This window comes from Eptatretus burgeri, chromosome 1 (genome assembly GCF_056783735.1).
Source record: "Eptatretus burgeri isolate ZD-2024b chromosome 1, Ebu_testis_v1, whole genome shotgun sequence".
NCBI classification, from domain to species: Eukaryota; Metazoa; Chordata; class Myxini; order Myxiniformes; family Myxinidae; genus Eptatretus; species Eptatretus burgeri.
This window is the reverse complement of record NC_140961.1, coordinates 18,588,123-18,612,717: the sequence shown is the minus strand read 5'-3', so window position 1 is coordinate 18,612,717 and position 24,595 is coordinate 18,588,123. Positions and strand designations below refer to the sequence as shown.

Genomic DNA, 24,595 nt, shown 5'->3' with positions numbered 1-24,595 from the left:
ATAAAAAATGACTTTTAAACACCATCTTTATCGAAAACACCATCTTTATCGAAAACACCGTCAGCGCCCACACGCAAAAACCTTTACGTGACTTAACGACAAGTCGGCTCGAGCGCGCTGCACCACGTGACGAGCCGTGACGCGGCGAGTGAAATATTTTTTATACAATCTTAAAACGTCTCCAAACAACCGATTTTTACCAGAATTTCGACAACTGAGTGTTAAGCATCCTAAGCGATCGCAAAAACCGAAGACAAAATTAAAATCGAAGTTAAAACGAACTCGCAACGTCGACTGAAGCAAAAATACTCCATTTCTCCACATTAATTTACGGAATTATGTTTGACCTCACTGTGACCTTGACCTTTGACCGATTTTGATGAAAATCTAATCAGCGCCATCACCCTCCTGAATCACCAATCAGCCATCACCCTCCTGAATCATATGGTGTAATTTGACATTGGTAGCTTCTTCTGTTCTCGAGTTATCGTGCCTACAAACAAACACACAAGCACACAAACACACACACACACACACAAACAGAGGACGGAAGTCATCAATATACTTACGAATCGTAAGTCTTTAGATTTCGTAAGATTTAAATCTTTAGATTTCGTAAGTAACAAGCCGGTAGGCGACGAGGGATCCGCTAGGATCGAAGTGCTGGATACGCTGCTTACCATTCTGACTGATCCACCGACGAAGATTCATTGCCAAGACATATTGGTTCACATACAATTGTTCCTCTATCTGGCAGGATTTTTCCTATTGCGTATTTTGCCAACTGGCACTCCTCATAAAAAATTATGGTAAATAGACACCCCATTTTTGAAGGACTACCATTTGAAAAATCTAAATCAAAAATCGGCTCGAGTAAATTAGGGACGAATTAAGTAAAAAAATAAATGTGTCATTATTTTTTGTTGACATTACCTCAGAAGACGGCAAACAGAGTGGACGTCAGAAGAACACGAAACGAAACGGGAGAGGAGAGAGGAGAGAGGAGAGAGGAGAGAGGAGAGAGGAGAGAGGAGAGAGGAGAGAGGAGAGAGAATAGAGGAGAGAGGGAGAGAGGAGAGAGGAGAGAGAGAGAGGAGACAGGAGAGAGGAGAGAGGAGAGAGGAGAGAGGAGAGAGGAGAGAGGGGAGAGGGGAGAGGGGAGAGGGGAGAGAGAGAGACAGAGAGAGACATAAACAGAACAACAGATGTTCAGGGAAATACGAACCAGACCGTGGGTAGCGCGAGACTTCCTGGTCGGTTGTTTTTTATGAACCTGGTGGTGTAGCGGACGATAACATAACGAGGAGTGTAGAAAAAAATTTTTGAAGATGTTTTTCAAATTCCACAAAACTTGATTTATACCATATTATTAGAAATCCACAAAGGCAGAAATGCCGGTGATTCCATTTATTTTGGATCCTTTTCACTTTGGTCAATAACGTTTGGATCGAGGAGAGATCGAAGGTGGGACGACGGTGCAGTTCCTTACAAACACTGTATACATACATTAAATGACGGTAAATAGACACCCTATTTTTGAAGGACTACCATTTGAAAAATCAAACCTCAATCAAAAATCGGCTCGAGTAAAATTTTCTAAATATCTCGAAGTGTTTAATTCCGAAGTCTCGTTTCTCCACATTCAAAACTGTAGGACAAGTATTGAAAATAGTGAATGTGCGGTTTTTCGGCTGCTGCATAGCAACGGGTGGTTGCTGAGCAACGAAACTCAAACGCGCAAATTCCCAGTGCATACGGCACATGTTCGCCAAGTTTCATCGAAATCGGTGTGCTGGTTTGTGCGTGGAGCCTCACGTTGCAGACACACACACACACACACACACACACACACACACACACACACACACACACACACACACACACACACACACACACGGAAAACCCGACAATAAGGGATATCTAGCGAATCCAAGAGACATGGGTGAAATCGTCCACCTTCAGTGGCAGATTCAATGAAAGATCGGCGATTTTTTTTTTTTCCGAACAAGTTGCAAATTAAAATTTATAGCATTTTGATAAAATGTCATTGCTTGTGCAACACGGTCATGAGCCTCACCTCTGTCATACCCTGGAATCAGGAATTGAGTGAGCGACTCAAGCAACGGTGAGGAAAAAAAAAAAAAGGAAAACATTCCGGGTGTTGCAAATGAATACACATCTGTCACAGAAACCTGTCCAACTCAATAAATATTCTGCAGCACTTTAATAGGTGTTGGGGTTTCACACCTTTCCATAATCCTCTGATTTCATACAAAGAGTCCCTTGGCATAGGCTGGGGAATGAAGTTGTTCTTCTGCACCTCTCATGGCATGGCAGGCAGTATTAAATACATGTAGACCTAATTTAGCCACAATGGCAACACATTCTGGTTAACCATAAAATCAACATAATTCCTGTGAAGCCACTACAAATTCTAATATATGTACACCCTAATAAATGCACAGTTAAAAAGACTTTATTTAAACTGAATGCGACAGTTACCGTGTGGGATTTTGTTGCCATCACCGTTACCCCATACCCTCACATAATCCCCATTATACACTTATCCTTCCTGAAACCCCATCTGTGAGCCACCACCCCCCCCCAATCTCCAACCTATCCTTTCATTCTATATGAGCTCCCCCAACCACCACCCCCCCCTTTTTTCCTTCTCACCCAACCTCTATCGTGCCTTTCCCCATTCGTGCAATCGACATTTTCATCAAGTAGTCATTTCATCAGTTTCAGGTGAAATACATCACTTCACATTATCTGAAGGCTTGATGCAAAAGCGGTGCCTATGGTATTCTACAATTGCAGAATGATAGAACCCCACGCTGACTTAAAGTGGATATATTCTTCGTTGTGTTTGTGAGAAAGCTGGGACATTGGGACTGTAAATGTTTGATAACGAATGAAGTCGTTGGCCAGTTAGCCAGTTGGTCTCTGGAGGAAGTCCAGGTGAACCGTCAGATGTGACAAACACGACATCTCCGGATGATTTGGACAAGTCGAGTTCCCTTCACCGCAGTGCAGGTACATCCTTCCTTCATCCGATAGCGTCCCTCAAAAATATTTGGTTTGAATCAACCACAGAACATCAATGCATTTATCAAAATCACCACAAACATTATCCTCCTTCAATTTATAGTGGAAATAGGAACAAAGTATTGCGTTTAGCTCGTTTTTTTCTTCAACACGAGATGGCTATTTTAAAGAATCTGGAGCACTGGACAAGCATGACTCATGGAGAGTTCATCTTGTGGTATTGGTACTCTTTAACTGAGCTGTTTCATCGTCCTCTTCTAATAAAAAGGTGTTCAAAACACCGATTCAAAATGACATCATGCATACACTGCCTTCTCATTTAAAAGAAAGTACCGTAGCCAAGTGTGATGCAAATTGGATTACCCAAAACCACACCATCATGGTGGTTGTTGGTGTCATTGGCGTCAAATGCAGAACCTCCAAGGCCCCTGAGGCATAAGCCTATCCTTCCTACAGCATCACTCAAGTGCATACAGGTAATGTAACCAAACCACCACACTAATGCCAGAGGATGAACGTTTCATCAACCTGGTTGGTGTCAGAGGTGGTTCATCGCTTCCGAAGGAAGTGGTCGAACAAGTGTTGAGGTTCAAAACCAACGACAGTGCTAGAAAAAGCAAAGCGACTCCACACCATTACCCATTTGCACACCTTCCTCGTAATAGCTCTGTGTATATTTACATACAGCTTGTATTCCACAGGTAATGTTCCCCTCATCATAAGAAAAGATCAACTGAAGAGGAAGCTGCCATTTTCTGCCAGAGCACAGAGGTCCTCAACAGAGACAGGCCGATCTCACGATGTCTGTCCGCCATCGCCGTTGCTTTCGATGCAGATGCATGTGTCCCTGCCATAAAAAAAAGAAAGAAAGAAAGAAAGAAAGAAAAATAAACATTGGACAAAAGGAAAACATGCTATAAACATAATCATCATCATCATAATCATCTTAAAAGCCATCTTCAGACCAGCAAGCACAGAAAACATGTGAATGTGCTGTCAAAGGAATAAAGCGAAATTTTCAACCTCTTCATTTTCCAACAACATGGCTTTTTGAGCATTTTGTGTAGCTCACACTTTGTAGGAGAACCACCATTAGGCACAACGTCACATATGAACGTGCGTGGGCGGCTGTCTGTACATTCGGAGTTTGATCCTCCCAATGGATTATGAATCCATTCAAGGATTAAATAATGAATATCGTCGATACTTCCGGTGTGCTCTTCATATTCTTGAGGTTGGTGCTGTCTGTAGCCCTTGTTAAGTCAGACTTCAGTTTGCATTGTGGCACACACTAAGATCGGCTACCGCAGGTGTTGATTGGCAAGTGAAACATGATGCAGGATATTGAAATTTTTGCCAGAGTGCAGGCCTTTCAAGATCTGCTCTTTTCAAACTGATGATAAGCAAAGCTCACATTTGCAAAATCGCTAAGTTAGCATGTGAATGCGATAAGGTTTAAGAGGTCGACACAATGACGTTTCAACAATGACATTGTGCTGGATTGGAAGCTTCGGTAAGCTTCCAATCTCGTATGAAATAGAGGAAGCCAAGGTTGCTGGTGTGCTGGAATGATTGTTTTATTGTTTCAGTCTCACTGCTGATGCAATGGAAACTGTGTGGAAATGTTGTGATTTTGCTTGTAAAGACATGCAACATAAGAGGTCCATCCATCCATTGGGACAATACCCTATGCAGAGCGTTGGTGCTTCCTAAGACGTCTCCTTGGCTATTGGACACAATCCTGGATGGGTCGCCATTCCGACACAGGATACCAGCAAGCTGGCACTCATTTTCCCAACCTCGGAAGGATGACAGTCAAAATCAACCCCAACTGGTATTAATTCAACTGCCGAGTGGGATTTGAACTCAGGATCCTGGGATCCCATGCCCACCACACTAACTATTAAGCAAACACCAGGCATGACATAAAAGGTGAGCATGCAATTCTGGGATCCCATGCCCACCACCCTAACCAATAAGTCAACACCAGGCATGACATAAAAGGTGAGCATGCGATTCTAGGATCCCATGCCCACCACCATAACCAATAAGCCAACACCAGGCATGACATAAAAGGTGAGCATGCAATTCTAGGATCCCATGCCCACCACCCTCACCAATAAGCCAACACCAGGCATGACATAAAAGGTGAGCATGCAATTCTAGGATCACATGCCCACCACCCTAACCAATAAGCCAACACCAGGCATGACATAAAAGGTGAGCATGCAATTCTAGGATCCCATGCCCACCACCCTCACCAATAAGCCAACACCAGGCATGACATAAAAGGTGAGCATGTGATTCTAGGATCCCATGCCCACCACACTAACTATTAAGCAAACACCAGGCATGACATAAAAGGTGAGCATGCAATTCTGGGATCCCATGCCCACCACCATAACCAATAAGTCAACACCAGGCATGACATAAAAGGTGAGCATGTGATTCTAGGATCCCATGCCCACCACCATAACCAATAAGCCAACACCAGGCATGACATAAAAGATGAGCATGCAATTCTAGGATCCCATGCCCACCACCCTCACCAATAAGCCAACACCAGGCATGACATAAAAGGTGAGCATGCAATTCTAGGATCCCATGCCCACCACCCTAACCAATAAGCCAACACCAGGCATGACATAAAAGGTGAGCATGCAATTCTAGGATCCCATGCCCACCACCCTCACCAATAAGCCAACACCAGGCATGACATAAAAGGTGAGCATGTGATTCTAGGATCCCATGCCCACCACACTAACTATTAAGCAAACACCAGGCATGACATAAAAGGTGAGCATGCAATTCTGGGATCCCATGCCCACCACCATAACCAATAAGTCAACACCAGGCATGACATAAAAGGTGAGCATGTGATTCTAGGATCCCATGCCCACCACCATAACCAATAAACCAACACCAGGCATGACATAAAAGGTGAGCATGCAATTCTAGGATCCCATGCCCACCACCCTCACCAATAAGCCAACACCAGGCATGACATAAAAGGTGAGCATGTGATTCTAGGATCCCATGCCCACCACACTAACTATTAAGCAAACACCAGGCATGACATAAAAGGTGAGCATGCAATTCTGGGATCCCATGCCCACCACCATAACCAATAAGTCAACACCAGGCATGACATAAAAGGTGAGCATGTGATTCTAGGATCCCATGCCCACCACCATAACCAATAAACCAACACCAGGCATGACATAAAAGGTGAGCATGCAATTCTAGGATCCCATGCCCACCACCCTCACCAATAAGCCAACACCAGGCATGACATAAAAGGTGAGCATGTGATTCTAGGATCCCATGCCCACCACCATAACCAATAAGCCAACACCAGGCATGACATAAGAGATGAGCATGCGACTACTATGTTATTACAACTACGACTACGATGTTGGCGATTCGTCCGTGCAAGTACTGGACAACTTGTCTGAGGGATTCATGAATAAAATGTTCATGATTCACACAGACAAGTCTCCTCAATGTATTGCTGGCTGAAGGAAAGCAGCAATCAGAACATCATCTTCATCATCGTCGTGTGCCATGCTCCACAGTCTACACAGAGTGTTGGTTCTGCCAAAGCAGTTTTTTGGTTAGGGTTACAATCCTGGGCAGGTCGCCACTCCGATGCAGGATGCTCGACTGAGTGTGCAGCAATTTGTAATTTGTTCATGGTGCTGGCGATAGTTCACCGACTCTTTGCGAAGGACATCGTGGGCTCTTAACGTCCACCTAGTGTCAGCAGATGGGACGCCCAGTTTATGTGTGCTGTTGGTCCGAGGGATGGCATAGACATTGTTTAATTGCCCTGCCTGTGAAATATCAGGATGACAGTTTATAGCTCGGTCGAGATTCAAACCCAGGCTGGACACCTTAGAGGCGAGTGTGGATCAGAACAGGCAAACAACAGATTTCGCAACTTTAACTTGTTTAATATAATATAATTTTTTTTTTTTCTCTAAGACAAAAATTATTTCTGCAGCCATTATTAAATTATTGTATTTACTTTCATTGGCGATCACAATAACTATCTTCAACCATATCGAGGTGTATGTAGACCATTGCTGTTACAGATCTGTCCCATGAAATCAGAAACATTCCAAGGTTGTACATTTTAATCTACGAGCAGATACCTGTCTACGATGGGTATGGGGGACAAGACGGATCACAATACTCGGTTACGGTAGTTACTTTGGATGTTTTGCGCCTCATTCAACAGCTCGGTTCATATTGGTGGCGTGTCTGGGTGCCGATGGTGGCGTTTGACACCGGTCGCTTTAGATTGTTGGCCTTGACACGTCGTGCCGGATGAGTAACACAAACGATTTGACATATTCATCGTTTCTATATTACCTCCACCAACAGATTAACAACATGGCAGGATAAAAGTCGTAAATGCTGAGTTGAACAAACGTCCTGAACTCATGGACTTAGTAAAGTAAAACACGTTATGTGGGACCCGGCCGTCGGTTTGCCGCCGAATGCTGCTGATTGTGACGTCATCAATTCCCTCTTTGAAAATTCTATTTTTTGAATCCGCTATCACCTGCGTAAATACATTGAACACACAATGTGAAGATTTCGGAAGTAAGAACAGAATATGTTCGGAGAAAAGTGTGTTAGAAGTTCCAGGCTGACGCACATTATATTATGATGATATCCGTTCAACTTTGTGAAAACTGTTTTTGAACCAAGTCAGTTCCAATCAATCCTCTCAGGTCAATAAGTCTCACTTGCTGACCATCGTTGTTTACAAGTGGGAAAACAAAAGGGAAAGTTATCTTTGATGAGTCAGTTACAAAGTTTAGCTTTACATTTAAACTGTGACAGCAGCTTTAAAGCTGTACATATAATTGGGGGGGGGGGGGAGGGAGTGGAGGGAGTATTTAAAAGTTATGAGAAATTCCAGAAATCAAAAGCACAAACACATCATCGATCAGGTCAAAATTTTTTATTATCGTTTTAGGTGAAACACTCACAGTGTTGATTGAAGCAGTGATAATGGAAAAGGGGAGTGGTGGGTTGGTTTGGTGGAGAGGATGGTTTGTGCACATGAGCAATGGAGACAAACAATGAGTTCAGACATTTTGGATTGTTTGGAGAAGTCGATTGTGAAGCTATTTGTGGTGAGGGAAGAGATAGGAGGAGGTATATCCACTGAAGAGAGACTTAACAAGGCATCACTCGGACTTTGAAGGAGACAGGTTGAAGAGCTCGTCGTAGAGACGAGTCAGATATTTTCTGGCTTATATGGGGATCGATACACATTTGTTGTGAGCCTTGTGAAATAAAGTGAGGTTGCTCTGAGTCGGTTTAGCCTTCCATGATGAAAAAGCAAACTGTTTGATCGCCACTGCCTCGCCCCAGGATTTGGTGCACCAGGGCCGAGAGGATGGAAATGATAGCTACAGATGTGAAAGAGAGAGAGAGAGAGAGAGAGAGTAACAGGAGGGATCCCACTGCTCACACCCACTCCTTTGTTCCTCTTTTCTCTCATTTGTGGAACTTCCTTGAAGAGGCTGCAAAGTCCCACACTTCTCTCCAGAGCTTCAAGTTGGATGTAAAACACGATGTCATGTCACCTACCCCTAACCCGCAAGTTTTTATACCACTATTAACCCGATCTTACTCAACATTCCTATTTACAAAGTTTGTAATATATATATATATATATATATATATATATATATATATATATATATATATATATATATATATATATATATATATATATATATATATATATATATATATATATATATATATATATATATATATATATATATATATATTTTTTTTCCCTGGTGTTGGCGCAGTGGTTAGGGCAGTGGCTTGGGATCCAAACGGTCCTGAGTTCAAGCCCTGTTGTGCCACTGAATTAATACACCAGGTGGTTGACTCAGGCTGTCATCCTTCCGAGGTCGGCGAAGTAAGTACCAGTGTACTGGGCCGGTGTATACCCCGGTTAAAATAGGTGTACCATATCCCTGTGTGTCGTAAGAGGCGACCAGGGTTGCGTCAGGAAGGGCATCCGGCGTAAAACATGTACCAAATCACTATGCGGATCATGTGGATGATCCGCTGTGGCGACCCTTAGCGGGAGCAGCCGAAAGAGGAAGAATATATATATATATATATATATATATATATATATATATATATATATATATATATATATATATATATATATAAATAAATATATGTATATATATATATATATATAAATATATGTATATATATAAATATATGTATATATATATAAAAATATATGTATATATATATATATATATATATATATATATATATATATATATATATATATATATATATATATATATATATATTCTTTTCCAACTCATTCATTGCCTTGCTTGTTGCATCTTACTGTTGCCTCACTGCCCCATTGGCAGTATGTTGATATTTTGCCTTCTGTCACCTCACTCTTCCCTGAGCCTGGGTTTGGTGTAAAAAAAATTATTTAAAAGCACTCCCAGCTGGAATCCATGTTGTATGCAGAAGAGATCAAAGACCACTCACTTGGAGAAGGCATATTTCAGTCCCAGCAAGTTTCCCAACCAGGACGGATTCGGACGAGCCAGCGACATTTGGACCTTTAAAATAATATGGTCAGAGGAGCTTAGTGGGGCAGAGTATGAACTGAAGAGGTTGGATGGGAGGCTGTCATGATCAGGTCAAGGAGAGAAGATATATCATTTGCAGAAATCTGAGTTGGAAAGCTCAAGGATTTGGTGAGACCCACATCTCCCAGAAGGACTTCACAAAAAAAAAAACAAGGCCTCAGGATCCTTTTGACTCTTTGGGTTTTAAGCAACAGGTGTCAGAAAAGTTACCACAAGGATAACTGGCTTCTGCTGGCCAAGCGTCCACAGCGACGTCGCTTTTTGATCCATCGATGTCAGCTCTTCCTATCATCTCGAAGTAGAATTCGCCAAGTGCTGGATTGTTCAACTGTGAATAGGGAACGTGAGCTGGGTTTCGACCGTCGTGAGACAGGTTAGTTTTACCTTACTGACAGGAGAGCAACCCCGCTCAGTACGAGTGGAACCACAGATTCAGACACTTTGTTCGTGCATCTGGCTGAGCAGGCAGTCACGCGAAGCTACCTTCTCAGGGATTATGGCTCAACACCTCAAAGTCAGAATCCCTCCTTGGGCGTAGCGATACTGTTGTGTGTGGGATTTCGGCCGGGACAGCTTTGAGAGTAAGGGAGAGTAAGACGTCAACGGTTGTGTCATGTCCCAGCCAAAATGACAAGGTGTCAATTTAAATCATGACAGATGAAGAAGAAAGAGTTAGGATGCATAGCTACTCAATGGTCCATGTTAGCATAAAGTTGGATATGGAGTCATCTTTGCAAGGGTTAGGGTTAGGTGGAGAATATAAATTTGCAAGGTGGAGAATATAAATCAAACAAATGAAGATCAACTGGATGAAGAGAATGATGTGAAGCTCGAGATATTCTATGGGTGAGGAGTTAGGATAGAGCTTGGGATATAGGGCATGGAGTTCTTAATGTAAACAGTGACACCACCACTGGGCAGGGGCATGCCAATCAATGGGGAAAATATTGTTCCAGTTTTGGAAAACTTACCCGAGGGGAACACTATACGTGGACATGTAGGTGACCCGAGGATCACTTATTTCATTAGTCTTTGTATAGATAGTCCTTGGTCCCTTGGCAAAGGGCAATTTGGGGGGAATGCGCTGGCGAGGCTGCATTTGTCGCACGTAATGTCTTTCCCCTCCCCTTATGTGACTTTCAATCTTTCTTCCTTCACACCATCATTCTGTTCAATCTCTCTTACTTTCAGCCTTTCTTCCTTCACACCATCGTTCTGTTCAATCTTCCCTCCATTACCCCATCGCCCTGTTTCAAAAGTCCACCAATAATCTCCCCTCCATCAAACATCCTTTCAACAGTCACTCCATCACCCCCATCGGTCTTACCTTCAATCCCGTGGCCATTCGGTCATCCCTCGGTTGTAAGGGGTTGTAAGGGTGTTTGTGTGTTTGTAATAAATAATTGTTTGTTGGTATTTCCAATCTGTCTCGGTTGTCTTTTCCTTTATTGGTCCAATGCAGTGCACAAGTAAGGTTAGACGGGACGTTCTACCCCAATAATTTGCTTTATCAGCCAGCGCACACTCACTGGTACACGAGGCAGTAATCGGAGCGTGTGCTGAGGGCACTGACCCCCGATTAGCCGGCCGTCCATAGTTTAGGTATCATGTGCATAGTGTAACCCTGCCCGGATTGGCCATGCCAATCAGCGTTTCTTGGTTGCTTCGCAACCTGCCGGTGTGTGGAGTTATAAGTGCTCGGCGGCCTCAGGACCGGGCGTTCGGGAGGGACCCAACTGCTTCCCCTTGTGGCAAGCCTCGAACCCCGGATCCGTGGCAATATAATAGCAAGCAAGAGATACAGAGGAGTTGGGAACTTCTTGTTTGAGGAAAGTTCTGTTAGGCACACAGTGTCTGGAGAGGAAGCAGCAACTTGTAGAGAGATCTGTGACAGTCCTAAAATGATGCAGACAGTCCTCTAATGATGGAATTCCATAACTTTGAGAGTAACGGAATGTAAGACAAAGTGTGACTTGATATGACAGTGACTAAAAGCTTCAGTATGAAAAATAAAAATGCCACACACAATATAAAGTAGATGAGAAAGCATGGGAAGGTTAAGCAGAAAGGTATGGTTGTAATGCTCACTTATTGATGCGAGAGACCTATAACTCAACAAGATACACCCGAACAGGTTCCCATTGAAAAAAACATGAGGAGCCAGAACGATGCCACACACTTCCAAGACAATGTCCTGGCTTATGGAAGAAAAAAAAAAAATATATATATATATATATATATGCGATCAATTTCTATGTACAGCATGATGATAAAAGGTGTTTAGTATATATATATATATATATATATATATATATATATATATATATATATATATATATATATATATATATATATATATATATATATATAAAAACTTTTTCATTGAAGAGTGAGGAGACAGAGGACAAAATCGCAATGTGGTGATAGAGGCCACAATGCGGTGGTGATAGGCCTACAAAAACAACCAAGGGAATGAATGAATGGATAGGAAAACAGGAGGAAGAGGAGGGAAGTAACAAAGAAACTTGCAATGACAGGGTTGGAGATAGGTCAGGTCAGGTCATGTGTGGGAGCATGCACTGGAGCAGGGCGTCGCTGCGTCCACTTTCCGCCGGTACTCCAGGGGCCTCTGTCTGGCCATCCCCCAGGCAGATGCCTGGTCCATCCCCATCTCCTTGAGATGCTGATCAACTTGCTGCAACCACAAGGCACGTGGTCAGCCCATTGGTCCCCTCAACTCACGAGGCTCCCTCGCTGAGAGAATCTGTTGAGCAGGATCAGCATCAGGAAAATGAGCCACAAGTCCATACAGCTGCAGCTGACGCTCACGGACTATGAAGGTAACAAATCTCAATTGAGTCTCCCTCAGCAACCGCTCATTGGACACAAAGTCTGACCAGCGAAAGCCAAGGATTCTCCGAAGAGACCTGGTAACAAAGGAATTAAGTCTCAGTCTCAGATCCCTGGTCAGGGTCCAAGTCTCACATCCATGCAGCAAGACTGGAAGCAGCAAGGACTGAAGATTTGGACTTTCTTCCTCCCGTATAGGTACTGCCAGTTTCACATATCATGATCCAGTGAATCCATGACTCCCCAGGCCTGATCCAGATGTCTGTTGACCTCTAGCTCACAGCCAGCAGAGACATGAATATCACTGCCAAAGTAAGTGAATCTCTTTGTGACCTCAACTTTCTCACCACAAACAGGTGCAGACAGGATAGCAGTATCCAAGATGTCATTGAATGCCTGGATCTTCGTTTTGACCTCAGAAAACCGTAATCGCAGAGGTTCAGACTCCTCATTCAGCACCTCGAGGACCCCCACAGGATATCTAGAGTCTCCGCAAACATGACTGCATCGTTTGCGAAATCAAGGTCAGAGTTCTTGACATTCCCAAATACTGCACCGCAGCTTGATCTCTCAGACATCCTCCCCAGAATCCAGTCCATACAAGTGCTGAAAAGTGCAGAGGCCAGTACACACCCCTGACAAACTACAGTTACAACTGGAAATAAGTCAGAGATGGTATCACGACATATCACAGCACTCTCAGTACCAGAGTATAGTTCAGTCATCAGATTGATCAGTTTTGGTAGCACCCCACGAAGACCAAGAATCCTCCAGAGGGCATCCCCATTCACTTAATCAAACGTTTTACAGAGGTCAACATAGGCTCCAAGCAGCCCCTGCTGAAGCTCTCGTCTGTGTTTGGTGAGGAGCGGAATGCAGAATGAATGTTTTTACCATGGCCGGAGTGCAAATCCTGCCATGAACCTCCTCATAAATAGTAACTTAACTGCAGAAGGATGTACGCCGACACAGTTGAGCACTAGATATGGATGGCCATCGGCTCACATGGAGCTCCTCCTCCCTTTGACAGGTTTTGTTCTTCATCCTGCTGGGTGCCCATATCATACACCCTCATCACCAAGAAACTTGTTGGGGGAGACGATTTAGTCGCCGATAACCCGACCATGGAACAGGTTAGTACAGGTTTACATGGTACTTGTAGCAAGTCACAGATGTGGATAGGGGTGGGCTCTAATATAGGTGGAAATATCATGAGTGGGGATGGAGGATGACATTAGGTGCTGGTGTGCTGCCAAATTGAAGCCCCTGAGGTAGCAGTGGGATTTAATATCCTCAGAAAGGGAGTTCCACAAACATAAGAAAAGAGGACAAAAGAATAGTCGTGTGCAGTAAGCAGGCCGGATTGTGTGAGTTTGAGGAGGGGCTCGTGGAAGAATGCATGCATCTGGAGAAGCTGTGGAGAGTCAAAGGTCTGAGAGCACAGAGGGAACAAAATCGGAGGAGAGGTGGTGAAAAAAAAAATTAACAGGCCACTGCCCTGTCAGTGTTGTGAAAGCAACAGGCCTTGTGCTTTGACCTCATCACAGGAGATGTCAATGATGTTGAGAGCTTCAGATTCCACAAAATTCAGGAGAGACATGTGTTGGGGTGGGGAGGTGGGGGAGGGGTGAATGGTGTAGCCCACGTCACAGAGCAGTGCACCCTATTGAGCTATAGACAAAGGTCTGGCAGGCTGTGAGTAGTTCTGATAATTATTCAAGGAATGACTTGGACCGATGGAGGATGTCCAGTCGCTGCTGGCCTTTGAAGCCAGCGTTGATATAGTGTCAGCCCCAGAGAAGTCGTGGCTGATGGAGAGGCTGAGAAATTCAAGACTGTACCTCTTCTAGTGACTGACCATGGAAATCGATAGGTAGATTCATTTGATGATCGTTTCAGAGTGACAGGGTGCAAACGTAAGATTTGTCAGGGTTGAATGACAGGTTCCATTAGTCAGACCAGCATCCAATAATCTCCAGATCCGCAGAGTGACACACATGCTGCATGCCTGTGGGCGTAATGGGGATTCTTACTGTATGGCACAATGTGTAGTGATCAGCACTTTATTTGTTGTATTTAAAAGCTCCCTGGTATTAGAAAATTTGAATAACTCTCTTCCATCTTATGGTTGAAGATGTTTTCTTGTCAAGTTGGCCATCCTGCTCCCCGGTGTACACCCCCACTATTACTACTGTAAATATCATTCAGCTCAGGTTTGTATGAGGGTTTGGTTCAATATTCTGCCTTAATTCAGTACGTAGTAAATAGATGCCTCCTTAAGTACTTTTTACAGGAATCAAATTTTACTCTTGTGTCTTGGATTTTTACCTGCACCGAAGGAGAGGGTATTGCGTTTGGGTCTGTTTGTTACTTGCAAAGTCGAAGATTTTTCAAGTATATTGGTCAGTCGATTTTGTACCGGGCGGAGTGGCGTGCGCCTGTAATCCGGCGACTCGGAGGCTTGGGTTGGAGGATCGCTTGAGGACGGGAGCTCTGTGCTGGGCCGCGCTATGAGAGGGTGTAGGGCAGCCCGGAATCATGGTGAAATCCACTCCTTATCCCTGTGTCGCAAGAGGCGACCAGGGTTGCGTCAGGAAGGGCATCCGGCGTAAAATCTGTGCCAAATCAGTATGCGGATCATAACGGATGATCCACTGTGGTGACCCCTAAGGGGAGCAGCTGAAAGACGAACAACATTGGTCAGTCGATTTTGTTATTCTGAATGTTTGTCTGTTTATTTGTCTGTCTGTCTGTCTGTCTGTCTGTCTGTCTGTCGCCTTTAGGTCACAATTTTAAACCGATATTCACAAAACTTCACCACCTGGTACTATTCATCACAAGGAAGAAGCCGAATTTTTTGAGGTCAAAAGGTTAACATCTCGGCCAAAGGTCAACAACTTAGGTGAGATTTCTAAAATCCTCAATTTTCATCCGATTGACTTGAAATTTGAAAATAATGTATAGTTCACGTCACTGAATTCAACTATCCAATTATTTTTGAGGTCAACATGGACCAAAAGGTCAACATAGGCCCAGGGTCAACAACTAAGTTGGTATTTCTAAAATCATCAATTTTCATCCCATTGACTTGAAATTTGAAGAGTATTTTCATATCAGGTCACAGAATTCAACCAACAATTATATTGGAGGTCCACGTCGGTACAAAGGTCAACATCGGCCGTATTTCTAAAATTGGCAATTTTCATCTGATTCACTTGAAATTTGAAGAGGAGTTGCATATTTGGTCATTGAGTTCAATCACCAATTATTTTTTAGGTTAAATTTATTTTATGGATTTTGCAAGTATTGTGATCTGCACGACATCCTCTTGTTTCTTTGCTTGTCTGTCTGTTTATTTTTTGTCCGCACAGAACTTTTGTGTTTTTCTCCGCAACAGCTTGTTGGATTGAGACGAAATTTTCACCATAGGTGCGACTAATCATGTAGAATGTTTTAATCATAATTATGTCATACGTCATGTGGTGTGGCAGCAATGTTAGAAAAATGGAAAAACTTTGGACCTCTGTATCTCTGAAACCGCAGCAAGGAAAAAAACGGAAATTTGGCACACGGCAAGTACTCCTTATGGGGAATGTGTGATTTTTCTAATGACGTCCTTGGTGCCTTCGTTATGACGTCATAATTGCATATATGGAACGCTACATCTGATCAGTATGAAAATTTTTGAGGGTCATCTCGGGATAAAATGGTCCACAGAAAAATATTAGATGATGTCATCAGTCACGTGATTCAGCAGCCATATTGTTTTTATAAAAAAAAACCCTTTAAAAATCTTCTTCTCTGAAGTGGCTGAACACATTGAGGTGAAACTTTACATGCATGACTGTCTATACATGAGGAACAAAAGTTTCACACATATGGCATCATGGATCACATGGTTTGGCAGCCATATTGGATTTACCCGAAAACCTATAAAAATCTTCTCCAGAACAGCTGGACAGATCGAGGGGAAACTTCACACAAATGTTCCCCAAGCCTTGGGTGCACAAGGTTGTTCAGGAGTAATTGATAATTCACATGGTTTGGCAGCCATATTGGATTGCAGAAAATGTTAAATAATGTTTTCTCTGGTACTGCTTAATCAATCGAGATGAAACTTCACAATTATAATCTAGTTGTGGTGTGGATAGATGTATTAAATTTCAACTTGATCAGACCCATGGTCTGGCAGCTAGAATATATATTTTTTTGATCTGGGTTATTTATATTTTTATTTTGAAAAAGGCTCACTTGGCTGTGCCTGGATGGGTTTGAGGGTAGAGGAGCAGCAGCTGAAATGCAAATCCTATCCTGGTTCCTCCTGATAACTTCATCTTTGCTTTTTGCTTGTTAGGGTTCTTTCTGATGACTTCAATGCAGGAGTGCACCTATTTGGTCTTCCATTTGATTTGAATTGAATTTATTTTCATCCCATTCTAAACACCACACAAAACAAGTTCTGGTGAGGGTCTGCAATCTCTGGTTGCTCTTTCAAGTTGTTCTTGGATCAATTCTCATTTTTCTATTTTCGCATCCTGTCACTTCCATTACACTTGGTTTTCAAACCAGCTTGTGTGTTGTTTGGTTGAAGATATTGCATTACCTGTCAATGTGCAGTACCTTGACCTCCTGCCTCTTTGAAATTCAGCAGAACTTAATCAAAGGAATACTGTGAAGAATGACACGTTGATCCTTGGATATGACTAGATTTTAAAAATAAAAAAAAAACTTCGAATAAAAATTTTAATTAGAAGAGAAAAACCTCAAATATCACATAAAGATAAGAATTTTTTTTTTATTCAGTTTGATCTAACACCTCTTGTTCCACATATAATTAAATCTTAGTCGCAAGATCTCACCTAATTTTCAGTCTCCAAAACTATTTATTAGCTGAACCATACCCCAACCGAAAACTCCATCTCATGCTATCATCACCTTGCATGTTAATTAGTGCTACTCTTCTTTCAGGTGTAACAGTCTCTACCCTTAAACGACGAGTGTAGACCAATTTCCATATTCAGAAATAGTGGTACTGTATAACATATTACCCCAACTCAATTATTTTAGCTCTTAACTTCCAAAAGCTTGGCAGGATGGTGAAGAGCATCGTTCACTTGCTTTTGAGCAGTCCAGTTTGGGTTTGATTCATGATGCGAGAATAAATTGTCGGACTGGTGCTTCGCAGAGTACACCATCGCTTGGATGGACATTAAGCTAGATTAGCTGGTAGATGTATAAGATCGCACGATGTCTTTCGACAAAGAGTAGGTGAGTTATATTGCCAGCATCATGAATAAATTACAAATGCCTGCTCTAAGCTACAGGGGGCATCACATCAACAGCATAACCCAGGCCAGAGACAATGGTGCAAATCAGCATGCTGAACTTGTAACCGACTCCTGCTTCAACTTGCATTTGAACAAACGAACTCTCTTAAGGTTGTTTCCAAATGCTGTTCTTGCCATAAAACCTATCAATGATCTGCATCATAATTAGATACAAATATTGTGGTTTCGGTAAACAGGCCTTTCCGTTAGAGCTTCCGCTCTCTTTCTGGGAGGCGGGCGATTCTAACCCCAGCCAGGTCATACTAAAGACTTCAATAATTGTACGAGTCGCTTCCTCACTTGACGCTCCGCATTTAAAAAGGACAAAGCACGAATGAACAGCCATATGTTGGCAACCCTTGTGCATGCTTTGATTGGCCTCATGGCCTCCTCTTGTGTTGAAGTTCCTTGTCAGGGAACGTATATTGAAGTTGGACGAATAAGATTGATTATCTGGTATTCTCCATTTGGTTTTGATTTCCTTAGTGGATGTTAGAAGGTGGAACAAAGTCGTCCCAGGTTCAAAAGTAACTCCCTTCTTTTTTTTTATAGGATCACGTTTCACGGAAAAGGATGTGATGTTTTGCTGTTCTCATATATTTGTTCCAAGGGCTCTGCTATTGATTTAAACTGAATTGCAGACAGCCTCCTATTGTGGTTAATTTGGTGTAACTTCATCTCTGTTAGAGTTGGAAATATTAATTTCCACATTATTTAGATCAAAGTTATTGGGCACTGGTGCCTTGATTAGCAATGCCCTCCTTTCCTGGATATATTTGAGAACCATGTTTGCTCGTAATGTCATGTTTTCTTTATTCAAGCTCGTATTGAGCTTGTTCGTTTCTGATTGTGGCCAGTGTATAATCCCGCAACATTGTTGGGACACTGGTACTGCAAGCTTGTCCATAAATTTGATTTTATTTATTGGGGATAGATTCGTTTTTTGGGATTAGCTGTGTTCTGCACAATATTCCTTGGCAATTGTCTTGTGCATTTGTTTGTGACAAACTTGGTGTTCTTATTATACCCCTTGGTATTTCTATCATATTTCTTTTTCTCAATCTTGTTTTGTTACCCCACATGCATAGTGAAAAGCAGGATTAAGCAATTGTTTCACTTTGTTGTCTGTCTGTCTGTCTGTCTGCAGCTGTCGGTCTATGATCGAGAAGGTTTACATTTTGAACACCGTAGAACATCAATCGTAACATGAACTTGCAGTTTAGCAGTACTTTAGCAGAAAATTGTACGGAACCTCATCCCGATCGTGCACGTGCAGAGGAATAAGGGAATTTTTTAGTCTGTCTGCCTGTCTAGCAGTCAAGCAAAATTGAAAATAATTCCAAACAGGAAACCTACTGTCTTTAGGGACGTCGTTAAGGACAAAAACAACAGGCACAAACTGATTTGATGTGTTAAATAAGGTGGTGTGTACATGGTGTGTCAAAGGTCGGAAACTCACGGGGAATTTTTTTTTTCCACAGCCTTGAATTTTAAAATCTTTATTTTATTTCAATTGAATTATATACTTGAACACTGTAGAACACAAATTGCCTTGTTGACAACATTCAAAAGCTCCAGTTTTGCATTACTTCAACAAAATATTACTCGCACAAAATATTACTCCCATTTTACGCCACCTTGACCAATCAAATTTGCCACTGTTTGGGGAATGGCGATGTTCCTCAGAGTTGGGGAAAATAGAGAGTCAGACAAAATTGCAGCTCGTAGAAAATATAGATCGTGCTCAGAAACACAAAGCAAGAATTACTGTAAAGACCTTTCACATGTCCTTTTTCTCAAGTCTGCGCTGGGCCAGGTGTTTTACGAACCCTCAGTTACACTTGGGTCGATTTTTATGTTTTTTATTGACATACATTTGGCACATTGTCTAGTGTGAATTACAATTCACTGTCCTGAGAATACTCTTTCACCAGGTTTACCTGTTGGGTTACCTTTTTCATTGTTTGGTTCAAAAAAGGTTAAAGTCGTCCATTTACCAGAGGTACTTGACTATATTGGTATTTGACTTTATTGGTTCCTGAGGATGTTCTCCTGTTGGAGGTTAACTTGTATCCGTGTCCTTCATCGTTGATCAAATTGGCCAAGTGTCCAAAGGTAATCACAGCAGAAATCAGGGTTGGGGGGGGGGGAGATGCCCCCTTAAATGTTGACAAGAACAATTTGAACTTTTTCTTCAGAGTGGAGTATCAACGTTGTGGGCCATCGCCTCCATTGGATATTTCATCAAGCCAATTGGTTTGGGGTCGATTTTATACAGTTCCATGCATTGTGTGATCCACGACTGTATGACACTCTTGATTGCCTTATTGTAGTCAATCCACACTGTTGATAGTTTGGTGCCTCTTTCTTCTGCACTTTACGTCAATGGTCTTCTTGACCAAGAGGTGATCAATTGTTCCATAGCAGTTTCATCTGCATATTTTTGTTCTCCCACTAGGCATTTTGTTCTGTTAAGTGGTAATCCATATATTATGCGATGATTGCTAAGATGCCAATAAGAGCTAGTATGTTGGTAGTAGACATGTTACACTCTTCCGGTCAAAAGTTTTAGAACACTCCCATTTTTCCAGTTTTTACTGAAATTTAAGCAGTTTAAGTCCAGTGAATAACCTGAAATGGTACAAAGCTAAGCGATTAACTGCCAGAGGTTAAAAAACAAGTTTAGGTCACCAAAAACCGAAAAATAATGTAAATTTCAGAGTTGTTAAAAAAAGGCCCTTCTCAGGGAACAAGTAATGGGTTAGCAACTGCAGCTGTTCTGCAGCAATGGAAGTAAACTAAGCCTTAAAAGTTGATGCAAACAATTCCTACAGGTGTCCCAAATTTTGTTGATTAGTTACAACCCCTCTGTCTGTATAAAAGCAGTGTTGGAACAGACTGTGTTGCTACACCCTCTGAAGCATTATTTGAGCAATATTGCACAGCAGGAAGTAGTATATTGCTATCATAATGGCGAGAAAAAGACAATTAACAAAGGAAGACAGACAGACCATTATAACCCTTAAAAATGTAGGTCTTTCCTTTAGAGAAATTGCAAAGGAACCAAGGTGTCAGTGAGTACAGTTTCCTACACCATCAAAAGACACTTGGAAACTGGAGGAAACTGACAGGAAGAGGTCTGGCAGACTGAAAGCCACAACACAATTCGAAGACAAGTTTCTGAGAGTCAACAGCTTGCATGATAGGCAGCCCACAGGACAGCAGCTTCAAGCACAGCTTAACACTGGTTGAAGTGAGGAAGTCTCAGTTTCAATTGTGAAGAGAAGACTTCGAGCTGCAGGTTTGACAGGTTGAGAGGCAGTAAGAAAGCCATTGCTAAGATGGCAAAATAAGAAAAAGAGGCTTGCCTGGGCTATGAAGCACCACCAGTGGACCACTGAAAACTGGAAGAAGGTCTTATGGATCGATGAATCAAAATTTGAAATCTTCGGTTGATCACGCAGAGCTTTTGTACGCCGTCGAGTCGGCGAAAGGATGGTTCCTCAGTGTGTGACGCCAACTGTCAAACATGGAGGAGGAAGCATGATGATCTGGGGCTCTTTTGCTGGATCCAGAGTCAGCAACTTTCGCAGAGTGACTGGCACCCTGAACCAAAATGCCTACCATAACATTTTGCAGCGCCATGCAATACCCTCTGGTCCACACCTAGTTGGTCAGGGGTTCATCCTACAGTAAGATAACGACCCAAAACGTACCTCCAGGCGATGTGAGAACTACCTTTGAAGAAAATAACAAGATGGTAGGCTTCAAATCATGGAATGGCCAGCACAGTCTCCAGACTTAAACCCCAATCGAGCTGGTTTCGTATGAACTGGACAGAAGGGTGAAAGCAAAGCAACCTACAAATGCAAGACATTTGTGGGAACTTCTGCAACAGTGTTGGAAAGAACTTTTCGAACAATATTTGATTTCCATTGTTGAAAGAATGCCACGAGTATGTTTGGCTGTTATATCTGCAAAAGGTGGCTCCCTTGATGAGTCAAAAATTAGATTAAACTTTGTTGAACAAAACAATTCCATGATTTATTTTTTATCTGCAATTCTTTATTTGTTCTATGCTTTAATTGCAGAGTACATTGAAACATTAAACTGCTTAAATTTCTGGAAAAACTTGAAAAATGGGGGTGTTCTAAAACTTTCAACTGGTAGAGTCGGTCTATTTTTCTGAGGCACTTGTTATTTTGGGATTAGGAGGTCGTTGTCTTCTGTGAACATTCACACATTGACTTTTGTCCTCGGATAAGTTCATCAAACGCTTGAGCAGAGTAACTTGGAAAGAACACCTCATAGGTTTTGCCGGAAAATTGGATTCCATCTAGAATAGGGATTTTAAAACATTTTGTTAATTACTTGCTTGTTGCATTTTTTTCCTCAATTACCTATCACTCAATGCCATTCCTCGGTGTGCTGTTTCTAAGGATTTGGTTCACTTCTGTCTGTCTGCCTGTCCTTCTGCCTACAAATGTCAGTTTATGATCGAGGAACAAGTTCATTTCATTTGATTGTTATATTTTGAACAGGAATTGGAAAATGAACCTGTAGTTTCGCAGTACTTTGACTGAATTAGTTCTGATCGCGCATGCACAGAGAGGAGTGAGATTTTTTTTTCCTGTCTTCCTGTCTGTCAGTCAAACAAAATTGAAAATCATTCCCAACAGGAAACACTGTTTTTAAGGGCGTTATAAAGGACACATACCACAGGCACAAATAACTAATGTAACCTGTTAGATACAGTGGTGTGTGAGACTGCATCAACGGCATTGAGCTTCCGGAAATGTTTATTTTCTACGGCCTTTAAAATCTATTTTATTTCAATTGAATGATATATGTGAACACTGTAGAACACAATACATTACGGCATTTTCAGTCATCATAACCAATCCAATTTGCTACTCGCAGATCCCACCCATGTCCTTGTTTCTCAAGACAGCATAGGTTAAGGTCTTCTATGAACTCTCTTGTAACCCTCACAAAAGGAGAGGGAATTGTTTGGGTCCGTTTGTTACCTGGCAATTTTTTTTTTTTGACAAGTATGTTGATCGCCTCCGTTTGTGTGTTTGTTTGTTTGTGTGTTTGTTTCTCCGCTCACCTCCAGCCCTAAACCGCTCAACTGAGAATTCTGAAATTTGAGAGATTAATATCACCGACCCTGCGACGGTCCTACATTGAAGTTTCGTAAAATTCCTTCGACCAAAAAGGTCCACATAGGCCAATAGAACAATTTGAGCCAAATTTTCTAAAATCCTCAAATTTCATCTAATTGATTTGAAATTTTAACAGTATTTGCACATCAAGTCAATGAATTCAACCATTTACTTTTGAGGTTATCATAGGTCAAAAGGTCAACATACATAGGCCATAAGGAAAACCCAAAATAGGCCAATTTTTAAAATTGTTTTTAAAATTGTCAATTTTCATCCAATTGACTTTAAATTTGAAGAACATTTACATATCAGGTCGCTGAACTCAACCACCTGTTAATTTTGAGGTCAACATAGACCAAAAGGTCAACATAGGCCGATTTTCTAAATTCCTAAATTTTAATTCGATTGACTTTAAATTTGAAGAGCATTTGCATATCAGGTCAACAAATTCAACCACCTATTAATTTTGAGATCACCATAGACCAAAAGGTCAACATAAGCTAAATTTCTAAGATCCTCAGTATTAATCCAATCAACTTGAAATTTTAAGAGCATTTGCATATCCGGTCACTGAATTCAACCACCTAATAATTTTGAGGTAAACATAGGCCAAAAGGTCAAAATAGGCCAAAAGGCTAATTTGGACTGAATTTCTAAAATCCTCAATTTTCATCCGATTGACTTGAAATTTGAAAAAGATTTACATAATAGGTCACTGAATTCAACCACCTATTATTTTTGTGGTCACCATAGGTGAAAAGCTCAACATAGACCAAAATGTCAACATAGGCCAAATTTCTAAAATCCTCAATTTTCATCCAATTCACTTGAAATTTGAAGAGAATTTTCTTGTCAGGTCACTGAATTCAAACACCTATTATTTTTGAGGTCAAAAGGTCAACACAGGCCTGATTTCTAAAATTGATAGATGGGGGAAAAAACTAAATATATCACGATATCTCAAAAAATTGTGGACGAGTTATGACAAAACAAGGTGGATGAGTTTAATAGGTGACAAGAACAAGCGGATTGGATTTTGGTTCAGATCCAGCCAATTAGTGCGATACAAAACGTGAACTGTTCCACCTCGCGGAGGTATGCGCTCTCCTGAGTGCCATTCTACTTTTAGACAGGGCAAACCCAAGGAAAAACTAACATTTTTTCCAGTCAAGGTTTTCTCAGTGGATTCATCATCCTGCACCCATACCATTTGATATTAGCTTGGAGGCCACCCAGAAACCCAAACCTAAGAGGTAGTTTGAATCTAATTAAGATGATTTTGACAGCCATTTTGGTGGTCATCTTGGATTTTAGGTCAAATTCTGGTTGGCCCTCAAGCTAATTTTAAAGGCTATAGGTCCGGTATGTCGGAATTGCTGAAAAAAATTGACAGGAAAAACTATAAGGCAGTATAACCCTAATTAATTTAATTTTGGCAGCCATTTTTATTTTTGGCGGCCATCTTGGATTTTAGGCCAAATCCTGGGTGGCTCCCAAGCTAATCTCAAAGGATATATGTTCAGGATGACAGAACCACTGAAAA

The 24,595-nt window shown here is 41.8% G+C and overlaps 1 protein-coding gene across 1 annotated transcript in view; it reads right to left on the bottom strand.

Moving 5' to 3' along the window:
- Window positions 1–1,861: 1,861 nt before the first annotated feature.
- LOC147033957 (leucine-rich repeat transmembrane neuronal protein 1-like) overlaps window positions 1,862–24,595 on the bottom strand; it is a 399,933-nt gene continuing 377,199 nt past the window's right edge. Inside the window, exon 5 of the mRNA XM_085873816.1 lies at window positions 1,862–3,895. Within this exon, the coding sequence (XP_085729942.1) occupies window positions 3,844–3,895 (52 nt within the window). The 3' untranslated portion in view covers window positions 1,862–3,843. The remainder of the gene's footprint in view (window positions 3,896–24,595) is intronic.